The sequence below is a fragment of the Dermacentor albipictus genome, chromosome 9 (genome assembly GCF_038994185.2).
Source record: "Dermacentor albipictus isolate Rhodes 1998 colony chromosome 9, USDA_Dalb.pri_finalv2, whole genome shotgun sequence".
Taxonomy (NCBI): Eukaryota; Metazoa; Arthropoda; class Arachnida; order Ixodida; family Ixodidae; genus Dermacentor; species Dermacentor albipictus.
The window spans coordinates 42,174,278-42,187,419 of record NC_091829.1 but is presented as its reverse complement, the minus strand read 5'-3'; the positions used below and the strand labels follow the sequence as shown (position 1 = coordinate 42,187,419).

The window sequence follows — 13,142 nt, the reverse complement described above, 5'->3', positions numbered from 1 at the left end:
TGTGGGAACCCGTTTCATGGCCAGATAAACGAAAGCAGTCTTGAAAGCACTGGGAACCTCAACTGCACTAGTGAGGTTCTTAGTGTGCCGGACCAAGTAGACCAAATAAATGCCTAGATCAAGTCTTGAAAGACAACTGCAGACTTGCAGAAGTGGGGAAATTTACCAGCTGCAACCGAGTAGACCCTGTGTATTATGTACATATCGGTAATCAGTGCTCTGAAGTATCAATGTGACCGAGACACCGCGTGCGGTTAGTGGAGATGCCAGACGCCCCTTATCAGGGGGTTAACTCGGTTTTGAGGCCATTTGACACGCGTTTACGTGTTCCCGCTCATATTGCTCACGATAGTACATGTCATGTGGCCTTAACCTCTGTAATCTCTTTATTTGATAGCCTCCCCAGACCGACCGCCTCCAGCAATTTCACCGCTTTGCTTCCGGGACGCGCACTAATCACTAATATGTGAACCACAAATAACTGACAGCTGCGGCCAGCGCACTTCCTGCTGGTTGTCGCCTAGCTTTTTACGGGAGTGAGCGTAGTGGCCGCGTCGCGGTAAAAGCTTGTCCTCCCTACGTGGAGGGAGCCTAACCGATTCTGCAGGCATTTTCAATAACGTTGTTCTCTCTCTCTATCTCTCTCTCAGAGAGCGTTCAGGCACTGATAAGCCACGCGCGTCGCTTTGAGCACCGTATATCCAGAAGGTAAATAACACCGGCGTTGTGTCACGCAGTCCCAAACACGTTACTATGTTGCACGTGCAAAAATGCGCCCAGAAGCGCCGCAGCAGGCAGTGACTATACATCTGTAGCAACATTTCCTGAGACATCAGCTCATTCATGACATCTAATATAGTGACTTACCGGGCGCGACGTGGGCACTCAAAGGAGTCCTGCAGTTCCGAAACTATATGGTTGCCTCCGCGTCGCGGTTGCAAGAGATTACAACACTACAGTTAGTAGTGACCACAGCAGCGTCATGTAGCGAATCTGTGCACTGCTAAGAGAACATACCTCGGGTCCAGGACGCATAGCGAGATTACCACGTCTCCACTGATGTCATCTGCGTCCACTGATTCGACGCGAAGGACCAGTAGGACGGCGCACCAGACACCAACGGCGGCCGGGGACGACCCCGACGCCGCATCGCCCGCCGCTTTCGCGCGAATATTGGCGATTCTGATTGGATGTCATCACGTAGACGTCACTTTCGCGCCATGCAGTTTTAGCGCCGCATAGCTGTACAAAAATAATCTAAAAAGCTGAATAAGTGAATAATAAGTGAAGCACATAAGTGTTTCTTCTATATCATTGTACAACCTGCTTTATTTTTATAGTTTGCGTTCAGTTGTTTTAGTTCGGAGGGCTTTGGGGCGTGAGATTTATGCAGCTTATGCAGACGCATCGAATTTTAGCGTTCGCATCAGTTCGCAGACCATTCACAGCCAAAGGTTTATTCGATTCAGCGAAGTTTCTCTCCACCTCCTGCACCAATTAACTGTGCATTGCACCTAAAGCTTCGAGTCCCCGAGATGCAGTGCACCATTGAACCTTGCAGCATGCTTGCAGTGGCGGGGTGCGCTGACGGGGAAAAGCCCATAAGCTGCTGCCACCTGGTAAGCTCGTAGACAGGCACTCGATGTTCATAGTGCTCGCTAGGTGGTCTATCTTCGGCAGCGATGACTCTCGGAATGTTGCCGGTCGGTCGGCACGGGAAGCATGGATTGCGGTGATTTAGATGAGGTACGTGAAAGTATTTGCGGCTTGTCACTCTATGAAGTGTACTGCATATGAATATTTAACGCTAAATTAGTTGAAGTGCATGCACGCTTAGTTTTAGAATGTTTAATTTTGCTAGAAATACAGCCCTTTCCTGAGCAATGCTCAGCGTTCCGTATCACATGGTCAGCGCCTCACACCTAGGGGCGTAAACAAGGTTATTGCGATCTCCTTGCCCCATTAGCTCGGTACATGCCTTTGTAAGTGATACGCAAGCGTTTAACGTTGCATGCACTTATTCTTCTAGCGTTATTTGTTACATTGCGGGTAGGGGCATGAAACCTGGCAAGCCGCTGTCAACTGGTAATATAGCATATCACGTTTACGCACGTCTGTCTTGAATACGTGTTTTTGTTTCATACCAGCGTATTTGCTGCCTTCGTCGTTGTTGAAACTGCCGCTCGCGACGTCGTTTAGCAAACTGCGCAGAACTTACCTGTGCGCTGGTGTACGGGTACAACGTAGCGGTGTTTCTCCCACAGGTTGCGTGCCATGCGGTTGCGCCCAGTGACTCTAGTTGCGCCCCGTTGCGCCCAGCGAAAGCTGTTTACTCCGGCTCCGAGCGCTGTTTTTAAAACTGCGTGCAAGCCTCACAAAGTTTGTGTCGATGTACAAGAATAGCTGCGTATTCACTGATACGAAAGAGTAGTTCCATCTTCTGGACGTGCAGAACGAAAACAAGTATCAGCGCCTTCCGGGAAACCGAAACCGTGTCGTAGTCTGCTACGAAAATTTGTTCTCATGAAGTGGTACTTTGACAATTTCAGACGTAGCGCATAAAGCCGTATGCGAAAGCTTACCTTTTCTTGTAATATTGGTAAAATGTGGTTTTTCTTTTTCTCCCCACTTTGCAGAAACGGTCGCGTAAACTGTGGTGGCCAGCACAGGTCTTCTGACTACGCTCTGGGTACTCATTTTCTGCGTTAAATGAAAGTCCTAGACATGGTCCTAGATATATCAAGCATAAAAAAATATAGTGACAAGCCTCAGAGCGCCGTAAATTTAATATAACAGCTTTTTTTTACATCGAGTTTCGGTTTCGTTTTCCAGGGGAATACTCTATCGTGATGACAGGCACAGTTTGTGGTCACGTGGGGGCTGGATAGTGCGACCTTTTGTCACTCGTAGAGCTGTGCACGGGCCGCAATTCTGAGCCCGAGTCCGGCCCGGTTTCTACACCCTACACTGCCACAGGTCCGGCCCGACGCTAAAGAAGCCTGAGTTCGCCCAGCTCGGCCATAGGCCTGGTTAAGGCCCAGCCCGACCTGCAATGAGGCGACGCCGACACAAAAAGAACCAATATCAGGAAAATCAGTTTATTTAAATGACCTTATAATGTTGAACTCTATCATTCCATATGACAAAATCGTGAATATATACAGATTTACCTTATGCGAAAGCATGCTTTCGCATAATTAAGGTACGCAGTCGAGGTCGGAGAGCCCGACCCGTCCGTTCGAGACATAGAAAGCCCGGCCCGGCCCAAGCCCGAGTAAGAGAATCTCCAAATGGCCCGAGCCCGGCCCGCGAGCCGGGCCGGGTCCGGGCTTTCTGGCCGGCCCGAGCCCGTGCACAGCGCTAGTCACTCGATCGCTCGGTTATGTGGCTTGGTCGGTTGCTATGCTGCTACATCGGCCCTACGACGATAGTCTAAGAGTTTGCATGCGAGTCACTGCTCCGTGGCACAATCAGAATAACGGCCTACAGCATCCATTATAGTGCGAGCTGTGTGATCTTGCGGTGTCTGACGGCTCCACGCGTCCACCCTCGATAATCTGATGTCACCTGCGGTATCCCTGAGGGGTTTTTTTTTTTTTTCGGCCACTGACCTATCTGCCGAGCTTGTCACCAAGGGGGACTATCTGCTGGGCTGTTGTCTCGCATAGCATAGTTGTTGGAGTGAATCCGAATGAGCAACTGCCTTTTTGATTCCGATTTTGAGCTTCTCTAACAAAAAAATTGCTTCTTGCAAGCTGGCTTCCCTTTGGCGGTCGTGAAGGCCCAACGTCCGAAGTTTATGCTGCAGAAGGGGTGCCACATAGTTGCTCTTCTTTTATTTTTTTGCTAGTGAATCTATAGTGACATAATTACCCAAGGTATCACACGTACAAGCTACAAGCTTAAGTAGGTTGCTAGTAACCACCCGACACGATGTACCTCTTAATTTTACCAGCTCCTATGGCGAGCTTTCAAAACAGCGCCCTTGCGTGTATAAATTGGCTGCACACAACTTTCTGTGGCAGTGAAAGAGCTAGGTAGGCAGAGCACGCTGAGTGAGAGCGCTCGTGGGAAAACTGGTGAGAAAATAGTATCTGAAAAAAATCTCGTCCGCTCAGTAGCTTAAGCTGAGGGAGATAAAAAAAAATTAAGTTATTTACAACAGCAGTGATTCGGCAAAATGCGCCACTGAGTTTTAAATTTGAGTGGAAGTGAACGAGCACTTAGGATACTTAGTAAGTATCGAATAGTCGCAGACCCAATCAGCAGGAATATTTATTCCGGTATACAGTGAAAGCTCGTTAATTCGAACTTCAATAATTCGAATTTATGGATAATTCGAACTGTACGATTTGGTCCGGCCAAGCTCCACAGAAGTCTATGTATAAAGAAGTCCGTTAATTCGAACACGAGAAGGTTCCCTCACGGATAATTCGAACTACGCTCGCCTGGCCCACGTCCAGAGAAACGCGCCTACTGCCTACAAACAAGGCTGTATTGCCTCCGAAACGGAGAGAACGGCGAGAGAAGGCAAAATCGGAAAAAAAATCTAACCGACGCGGGGTCAGCCAGAAGGCAGCGGCGGCTGCCGCCTCTCCGTTCTACGTAACCTCCGAGACTTCTTGCCCGCTGCGAATCTCGGAGGCTTCGCAAATCTTGTACAGCTGCTAATGCTGTGCGGAGATGGCACGGCAAGCGCCAAAACACAGCGAATCAAGTACGCCGCAGCTGCGCTTGCAATCAAGAACCAACTAATCAGGGCCTTCGCCACCTTCACATGTTCAGCGTCTTTGTCTCGGCAGTCTTCATCGGTTGTGCGCCTCTGTTTTCAGCTTAGGAGGAATCGGCCGTCGCGATTCATTGTGATGGTGTTAAGCCCCGGCTAACGTTCGTTTCATTGGACATCGGTGGTGTGGCACAGTCGGACCCAGAGCTTCGACTCGAAGATGGCGTGTGCCCGCGGCACACGGCATCACTTTCTGACTCGCCAAATTTCTGACATGCCCTACTGCTTCCAAATCGCAGTGTACTGTTGCTCTCCTTCACTTTCGTTAGTTCGAACTTTCGTTAATTCGAACTGAAGCGGCTTCCCCTTGCGGTTCGAATTAACGAGCTTTTACTGTAGTTACATTCCACGCCATGCAGTAAGCTGTTCTTCTTTCGTCCACCGCCGGGGTCTTCTTTCTTGGCGTTTTAGGTAATTTGTCGTTGTCGGCTCTCTTTGAGCCGATGCCATATTCTCTTGCTTCGGTATTGCGAGTCTAAATTTCGTGGATGTGAATAATGCGAACTGAATTTGACTGCAGACAGACACCAGAGGTTGCACTGCGAGTATATCTGTCAACAATGAAAGCGAGTACACATTCTTGATGAACGCAACTGAGCAAAGGCCTCTGGGCAGTCATTTGCTCCGGCCGGGCACTTGGGAGTTCGGTCGGTTGTCTCCTAGGTCTCAGACCGCACTGTCCGCTCAACCGCGAGACACAACCGCGTCCCCAGCCCCGGGACCACATGGCCCTGGAATTAGGTCCAGTGGCGTAGCTAGGTCGTCTGGCACCCGGGGCCCATAGGTCTTCTGTCACCTCCCTTCCCCCCCCCCCCAGGTGTAGCCGGCGCAAAGGGTGTCTTCAGGCGTATATGACAACCCCCCTTCCCACTGGCCCCTTGCACCCGGGGCCCACGCCCCCCCCCCCCCCCCTTTTGCTACGCCACTGATTAGGTCTCCGTTTTTTGCAGTTTATTTTTCTTGAAATTCGGAGGGTGTTTTTTCGGAGTTTATTATTTTGGCGGAAATTCGGAGTTTATCGGAGTTTATTTCTCGTAAATCCCCAACGCTCCGAAATTCAGAGTTTAATTTTGCATTATTCTCAACACTCCGAAATCTTGGATGAAATGATATCTGAAACCGAAAACATAACACACGAAGCGTATTTTAGTTCTTTGCAGGGAAGGCTTGAACGCACACACACATATGCGCACAAGCACAAATACTTGAATACAAAACACCTACGTTTGTGCTTATCGCAACCTTAAAGTTTGTTGTTATAAACGCAAGTACACTTTACGAGGTTGCTGTAACTAACAGAAGCGCGCTCCTTTCGATTGATGATTCTCAGCTTTGAAAACTACCCTTTCAACGTTCGCGCTAGAAACACGGAGAGCAGGAAGTTCCATAAAGACAGGGATTCGACAATGTTACTGATTTCATAGCTCTTATAGTTCGCATAATCACTCATAAGCTGGCTCACATGTCTTCAGCTTCAAGAAACACTATCTTAAAAAATGGCGCATACGTTTCGAACGCGTGCAGTAGCCCATGCTTCACATTCGGATTCACAGTTCGAGCACTGTACCAAAACGATTCACTGGTGCACTGGAGTGCATCGCAAAGGTTCCTCTCAACTGTCTGCCTCCACTTTTCAGCGACGGCAGTGTATAGTATCCATGAAGGTCTGCGACAGTCGTTGAGCGGTCATTCTCGTCAAGGAGACACTTGCGACATCTGATGTGAAAATCTCAGGTGAGTCACGCCATTGACTGAGGAGCGCGTGCAAACGAACCCCCAATATGGGGTAAACCTGGTGTACCAGGTTTCTGGTGTACTCAAGTTCCTTAATGATTAATTAATTTAAAAATAATTAATGTACATCACACGAATTCGTCTTAAGGACCAGCTTAATCAGCAAGTCTTGCACAACTTCAGGCAATGAAACAAGAGCTTTGAGCTTCTCACACTTGTTTCCCTTGACATCGTCGCCCCTCAAGAAGGACAAAATGGCACTCCAATAGCCCAGAACATCTTCCAGGGATTTATAGAAAGAGAACTACCTAGACGGACATACAGCCTTCAGCGACTTGATTGTCATGCCCGTGGCCACGCACACAAGACCATACTTACGGCGCAGAGCCCACGACGACTTCAACAGGGCAGGAAAGTGCGCAACAAAATCGTGAACTACCTCACATGAGGTCGTCTTAATTGCATCTTCCATAAAGTTGTTGCGTAGGCGGCACGGGTCCTTGAAATGAAGTGCGTTGAAATCGGATCTGGAGAGTTGCAAGTCCTTGTGAAGCTTCTGCATGTAGGAAGCTTAATCGGAGCACAACACAGCTACGTCGGCTTAGGCCTTTCCAACCTTCTGAAGAGTGGGTTGTATCAACATGCCAACTGATACGTTACACTGCTCAACTACGTGCAAGTCTAGCATGATCTATCATGAAGGTCCTACGTCCAGGAAGCTCGTCGTCGTATAGAAGGTTGAAAGCACCACCACTGCCGGTCGTTCGCGGAGTTCAGCGACTCGTCGATGGTGATGGAAGTGGGGCGGTCTTTCATCGAAGTGCTTATCGTCGCAACGTATTTCGCACTGAGCTCATGTAGGTTATTCCGATATAGTTGATCACTACCTGGCAACGTACATGCCGGCGGATGCTTGATTCGAAAGAGGCTGCCAAGAGGTCCATCAGCCTGGTGCAGTGGAATCCCAGCATGACAGAGCGCGCGGGCGGGATGTCGTCCGCGTCTTGTCTGTTGGATCGGGTCTGTGTGATGCATTCCTCCAGCGAGCTTTGCTGTGACGAGTTGCCTAAGGGATAGGAATAACAAGACGGTGGAACAAATTGGATTGCGACCATGTGAAGTATGTTAAGACATCTGGCATAGAAGAAAGCGTGCACAATAAACGGAGAAACGGTGTCAGGCTGTACGGAGCATGCTACGTACACTCTTACATAGTCATGAATTCAGAGCACCAACAGTTAAAAAAAACACATCTGTGTAGACTTCTTCAGCTGGACGAGGCGTTGCGATTCTAGACGCTCCACAATTCTCAAGGGGCCCTTGCCGTTGGCAGCGCTAATTCTCACAGGAGAAAACTTGCAAACAATGACTCCTTCAGATGACGTTGACCCTTCAAGATCACTAAACTCCTAAATTTACGTACTGGAAAGCTTTCGTTTCCTTCCCATTTTGCTTGCCCAAAATTTTTGTTTACGCACTAGAGAAATGCGTCACGTGAGCATGCCATGCTTTCCGCCAGCAGGCTTTTCGCGCTCGATGAGAAATGAGAAAACACGCCTGTGCTTTGATTTAGGTGCACGTTAAAGACCCCCGGGTGGTCCAAATTTTCGGAGGCATCCACTACGGCGTGTCTCATAATCATGTTGATTTTGGCTCGTAAGAACCCCGTAATATTTAGGAACGAAAAGCGCTGTCAAACACTGGTGGACTAAGTATAGTCCACGAATATAAGTATGTATAGTCATAGCAATTTAAGGCATGCGATGGAAGTGTTTTTCATCAGGAACAACAGAAGGTTTTGTGTGAATGGTGTGCAATTGTGCTGCAGAATATGAACACACACGCACACGCACACACACGCGCGCACACACACGCACACACGCGCACACATACACATACATACACATATACACATACATACACACATACACATATACACACACACACACATACACACGGCGCCACTTGCAGCAATGTTTAATCGGGAAAACGCCACCGATTTATACTAGGAGCGCAATCGAAGTTATTAAATGATTAAACATTGTTGGAAGTGGCGCCATTGTTTAACAACGATTTAATATTGTTCGGAGTGGCGCCTTGTGTGTGTTGGTGTGTTCCTCCTTCGTCCACCGTCGTTTTAGCGCCTTAATTTCAGATCATGCTCAACCAACACGCCCAACTATATCCATCCTAACCAGCCTATCAAGTATAGCGAGGGAGCGCTTCTGTAGTATCGAAGTTTACCTTTTGAAATACTTGCACCCGCCGCCGTTGCGTAGTGGCTATGGTGTTGGGCTGCTAAGCACGAGGTCGCGGGATCGGATCCCGGCCACGGCGGCTGCATTTCGATGGGAGCGAAATGCGAAAGCACCTGTGTTCTTAGATTTAGGTGCAGATAAAAGAACCTCAGGTGGTCCAAATTTCCGGAGTGTCCCGCTACGGCGTGCCTCATAACCAGATCGTGGTTTTGGCACGTAAAAACCCCATAATTTAATTTTTAAGGAATTACATTTACACGTGCCCACTCCGGGGCGTTGGCCAAGAGCCGCGTAGGTCAAAATACAAAATAGCAGAACAAAATTTTATAACTTAAAATCGAAAGAGATTGACGAGACTGATTTCGTGGAATGTAATAATTACACGAGAACCACAAATGTAAAACAATTCGATTTCAATTTGGTTGAAAGAAAATAAAGCTTAAATGTTTGAATTTCTAATTTAGATCTCTAAACGAAAAAAAATTGGATTACTACGCTAACCTTCCCGTTGCGGTGCCCAAGAGTAGCTCTAGGCACCCAATAGTAGTGACTTTTGACCAGTGAAATCTGATCCAAGAAGGCGGAGTGGTTTTTTCCAAGGCTCCTTTTTATTGGGATCGCAATTATGTCGACATTAAAGGGACACTAAAGCGAAACAATAAATAAGTATAGACTAATGCAGCATCGTTTGAGAACCCTGCAGGCAGTCATTTCGAAAAGATAGTTCGATTATTAGACGAGAAAATGACGTTCCAAGTATCAGTATTTGAATTTCGCGCCGAAACCCCAGCGCCTGTACGTCAGCGGGACGTCAGGGATTCCAAAGTATGTTTTCGCATTTGGGCCGCGTTGGCTGAATAAAGCTTCCCGAAACTTGCCATGTTTAATATTTGGTTCCTTTAGAACACAATGTAGTCAATTTGTACCGCTATATATATTTGGTAGGCCCTAGAAGATGCCATCAAAATCCAAAACCTCACAGCCCCCAGGCGCGGGAACTTAAGTATGCGTCGCCACCCGTATTTCGTTTTTGCGCTTTTTCTGGCTTACCAAACGTCTTATTGTTGTAAGCGTGGTGTTTCTAGTACTGTAGAACGGTAATTTACTGATGCAGAAGAAATCATGTTTCCCTTTAGTGTCCCTTTAAGGCGCATTTATGCCGCTGGCGTCTTCGCAATTCGTATAAAGTCGACGTGCTATATATAGCAGGTTGGCCGCGCGCCGTAGCTGTAGGTGCGAGTGAAAGCTTGCGAGGGTGAGCCGAGGACGGCAACTTGATCTCACGCGTGCAAGGGAGGGAGGAAGCGCGCCGTCTTCCGCCGTGCGCAAAGCACCGTAAAAAGGGGGGGGTTCTACTCCAGCGGCGAAGCGCGTCGTCTTCCGCCATGCTCAAAGCACCGAAAAGGGGGGGGGGTTCTACTCCAGCGGCGAAGCGCGCCGTCTTGCGCCGTGCGCAAAGCACCGAAAGGGGAGGGGGCGGTTCTACTCCGGCGGCGAAGCGCGTCGTCTTCCGCCATGCGCAAAGCACCGTAAAGGGGGGGAGGGGCGCTTCTATTCCAGCGGCGAAGCGCGCCGTCTTCCGCCGTGCGCAAAGCACCGGATGGAGAGAGGGGGGCGGTTCTACTCCGGCGGCTGCGTATGGCGCGGCTGAGTGCGACCGCACGATCCCCGTGTTGAGATGAGTACAGTTAGCCGTGTGGCCGCACGGGCCTTATATTGAAAGCGATCTGTGTTGAGTACAGTGTCTAGGTGCGCCAAGGGCTGATAGCTTCGTGTGCGTTGTGTTCTCGCCGCTTCGTGTTAAAGCGAGAGACAGCACGAAGGGCTATCCGCTGCTGATACCACTCTTTTGACTGTCGTCAACGTCCACTCTCATTGAGGGAGATGTGTTTGTTTCCCTATTCGCGCATAACACCGTGCTTGTTAATTTATAGTTAATGAAGCAAATGTCTACTAGTTTATACGGTTGATAACACTACTACCCTTACTTCGTATAAATTTGCTATCGCAATCGATGCTTCGCCTGTCGAGGAAGTCTGCGTCTGACTGCGTTTCGGGTGAGACTGCCTACAAGAAATTAGAAAAATGTCTTACGGTCTCATCGTACTTACAGATAGGGCACGTAGGTAAGGGTGCCGCACCAGTCCTGCGTAAATAAAAAAAATTAAGCTTATGCGACAACGTAGCCTACTAATAGATACTTAGTTTTTTTCTCGTTTGGCATACATCACTGTTCCTATAGGGTACAGTAAGTGTATTTATTTACAGTGCGTTTCAGGAGGGCCCGCCTCTTTTTTCTCGCGCTTCTTTCGTCGGGAAGGAATTTACTTTTACCGTTCGGTTTGGTCCTATGAGAGCATCGAGCATGCGCAAATAAAGATGTCGCCAAACGGACGCCTCAGGAGAACACATGAGGTCTAAAGTCTCCTTTGCCAGACCGCGAGGGAAGTGAGAGTTTGCACTGCTATACGTTGTGTAATAAACAACGTGTCATTATTTGGCACACTTTTGGCGGCCCCTCCATATCGGCAGAGGGGCAACGGAGACACCGAGGTCGTAACCACGACTGGTCCATGGGTTGGGGGCTCACCGACGCCTCCATAGTTCATGGATATAGCGGACCAACGCTCGTGCATGGGAACGCCTCCCTGTGCGCAACCCTATGGCCCCAACCCACGGACCGCTCTGGTTTCAGCTTTGACCCCCTCGCTGTCCCTTGAGTGCCCAGGAGATCCTGCGCCGCCGGCTTTGGTTTAATGTCAGATGCTCCCTCGGAGTGTCTGTTTGCCGGTATTATTTGTACTTACGCAAGATATATGATCTGATTGCACCAAATCTCACACAGTTAACGTGAAGACCTTCCCGCAGAAATGAGCGCGAAAGAACAGGCGGGCCTTACTGGAAAGTACTGTGTAACGAACCGCCCCATGTAGGTCTAGTTGCCAAATGTAAGCACATGCATACCTTCCTCGCGCAGACGCAGTCCATCCGAAGTACAGTATCCCTTGAAGTAGTCAGCGATTGCTCGAGTGACCGAAGCTAAGTATTTCAGTGTAACTTTTCGAGCAATTTATCGTACAGCTCCCACATATATTCCGTAACATCTAAAACAGGACGCATGCTTAACTTTTCCACAATACATTAAGGAAGTTCTATATGTAACCACTATCCGTTCTGTATTGGAATATACCTCAATCGCAGGGAATACGCACACACAGAACCTTATACGCACTCTTGAGGCCATAAAGAACTGAGCTGCACTTTTCGTTACGAACAAATACGTTTCAAAGCAGCGTTAATGCATTAAAGAACTCCCTTCCATGGCTAGGCGACGCCTGCATCGCGTTGCCCTTTTTCTCGAATTAGTTTTTAAAGAAACGTGTACTTCGATCGCACTGCACTAAATAATGGCGGCTTATATCTTAAGCCGCCCTCGTGTATCTCACGCCGACTTGATAATATCCTTAAGATAAGAAGACATTCCGTCCCGTACGCTTACTTTCAAGAAATCGTACTTTCCCCGTAGCACAAGTTATTGGAATCGACTCCCTCCCGTGACGTCATTTAAGCTGCATGTGGCGGCGAACTTTTCGCTGATGTGCGAAACCGTGTATGAGTTGTAGCAATGTGCTCGTTATTCAGTTCATGTGTGTACTTGTCTGTTATTTGTATTTGTTTCTGTCTTTTGTATTCATGTCTGTACTTGTGTTTCTGCTTGTAAGTTTGTGTTATAAGGATTTCTGTACAGTTAGTGCCTTATACTTTTATATGACATTTTACATCACGCACGCATTATTACGTGCAATATTTTTATGCATAAGCGCTCGCTTGTGGCGATGAACGTTTCGCAGGACAGCGAAACCTTGTAAGAGTTGTAGCAATATTCTCATTGTTAACTTCATGCGTGTACTTGACTGCTGTTTTGTATTTGTGTCTGTCTTGTTGTGTTCGTGTCTGTACTTGGCTGCTCTTTTGTATGTGTGTCTGTAAATTTGTGTTATGAGGATTTCTGTATATAGCCCATTGCATGCCTTGTACTTTTGACATAATATTCAATCACGCGCAATATTTTGGTGTATAAATGCTAAATTACCCCCTTACTGTAACCTTACTCTGTGTGAACATAGGTAAACTTGTAAATAAAATATTGACAGTCACTTAAGTATATACTTACGTGATTTTAATCCACTTTAGTTCAACTTGATTCACTTCACCTTAATTCACTTTACTCCATCTTTAGTAACCTTACCCTAATTTGTTCTAACCTTAATTCACTTTACTTCACTGTAATTCAACTTAATTCACATTAATTACCCGTAATGACAACAAAATAACGTTTTTATATCATTTACTATATCTTCTGC

General features: G+C 47.8%; 2 protein-coding genes across 4 annotated transcripts in view; one reads left to right on the top strand and one right to left on the bottom strand.

The window, feature by feature from the left end:
- The window catches only part of LOC139049718 (uncharacterized), a 61,459-nt gene extending 59,083 nt beyond the window's left edge, over window positions 1–2,376 (bottom strand). Inside the window, exon 1 of one of the 3 annotated variants that reach the window (XM_070525471.1) lies at window positions 2,219–2,376. Coding sequence is in view for 1 of the 3 variants with exons in the window: in XM_070525469.1 (XP_070381570.1) it covers window positions 1,018–1,035 (18 nt within the window). In the remaining 2 variants the exon portion in view is untranslated. The other 2 variants (XM_070525469.1, XM_070525470.1) reach the window with 2 other exon arrangements.
- Window positions 1,597–13,142, top strand: part of LOC139049719 (MAP kinase-interacting serine/threonine-protein kinase 1-like) — a 124,467-nt gene continuing 112,921 nt past the window's right edge. The window contains exon 1 of the mRNA XM_070525472.1: window positions 1,597–1,746. Within this exon, the coding sequence (XP_070381573.1) occupies window positions 1,723–1,746 (24 nt within the window). The 5' untranslated portion in view covers window positions 1,597–1,722. The remainder of the gene's footprint in view (window positions 1,747–13,142) is intronic.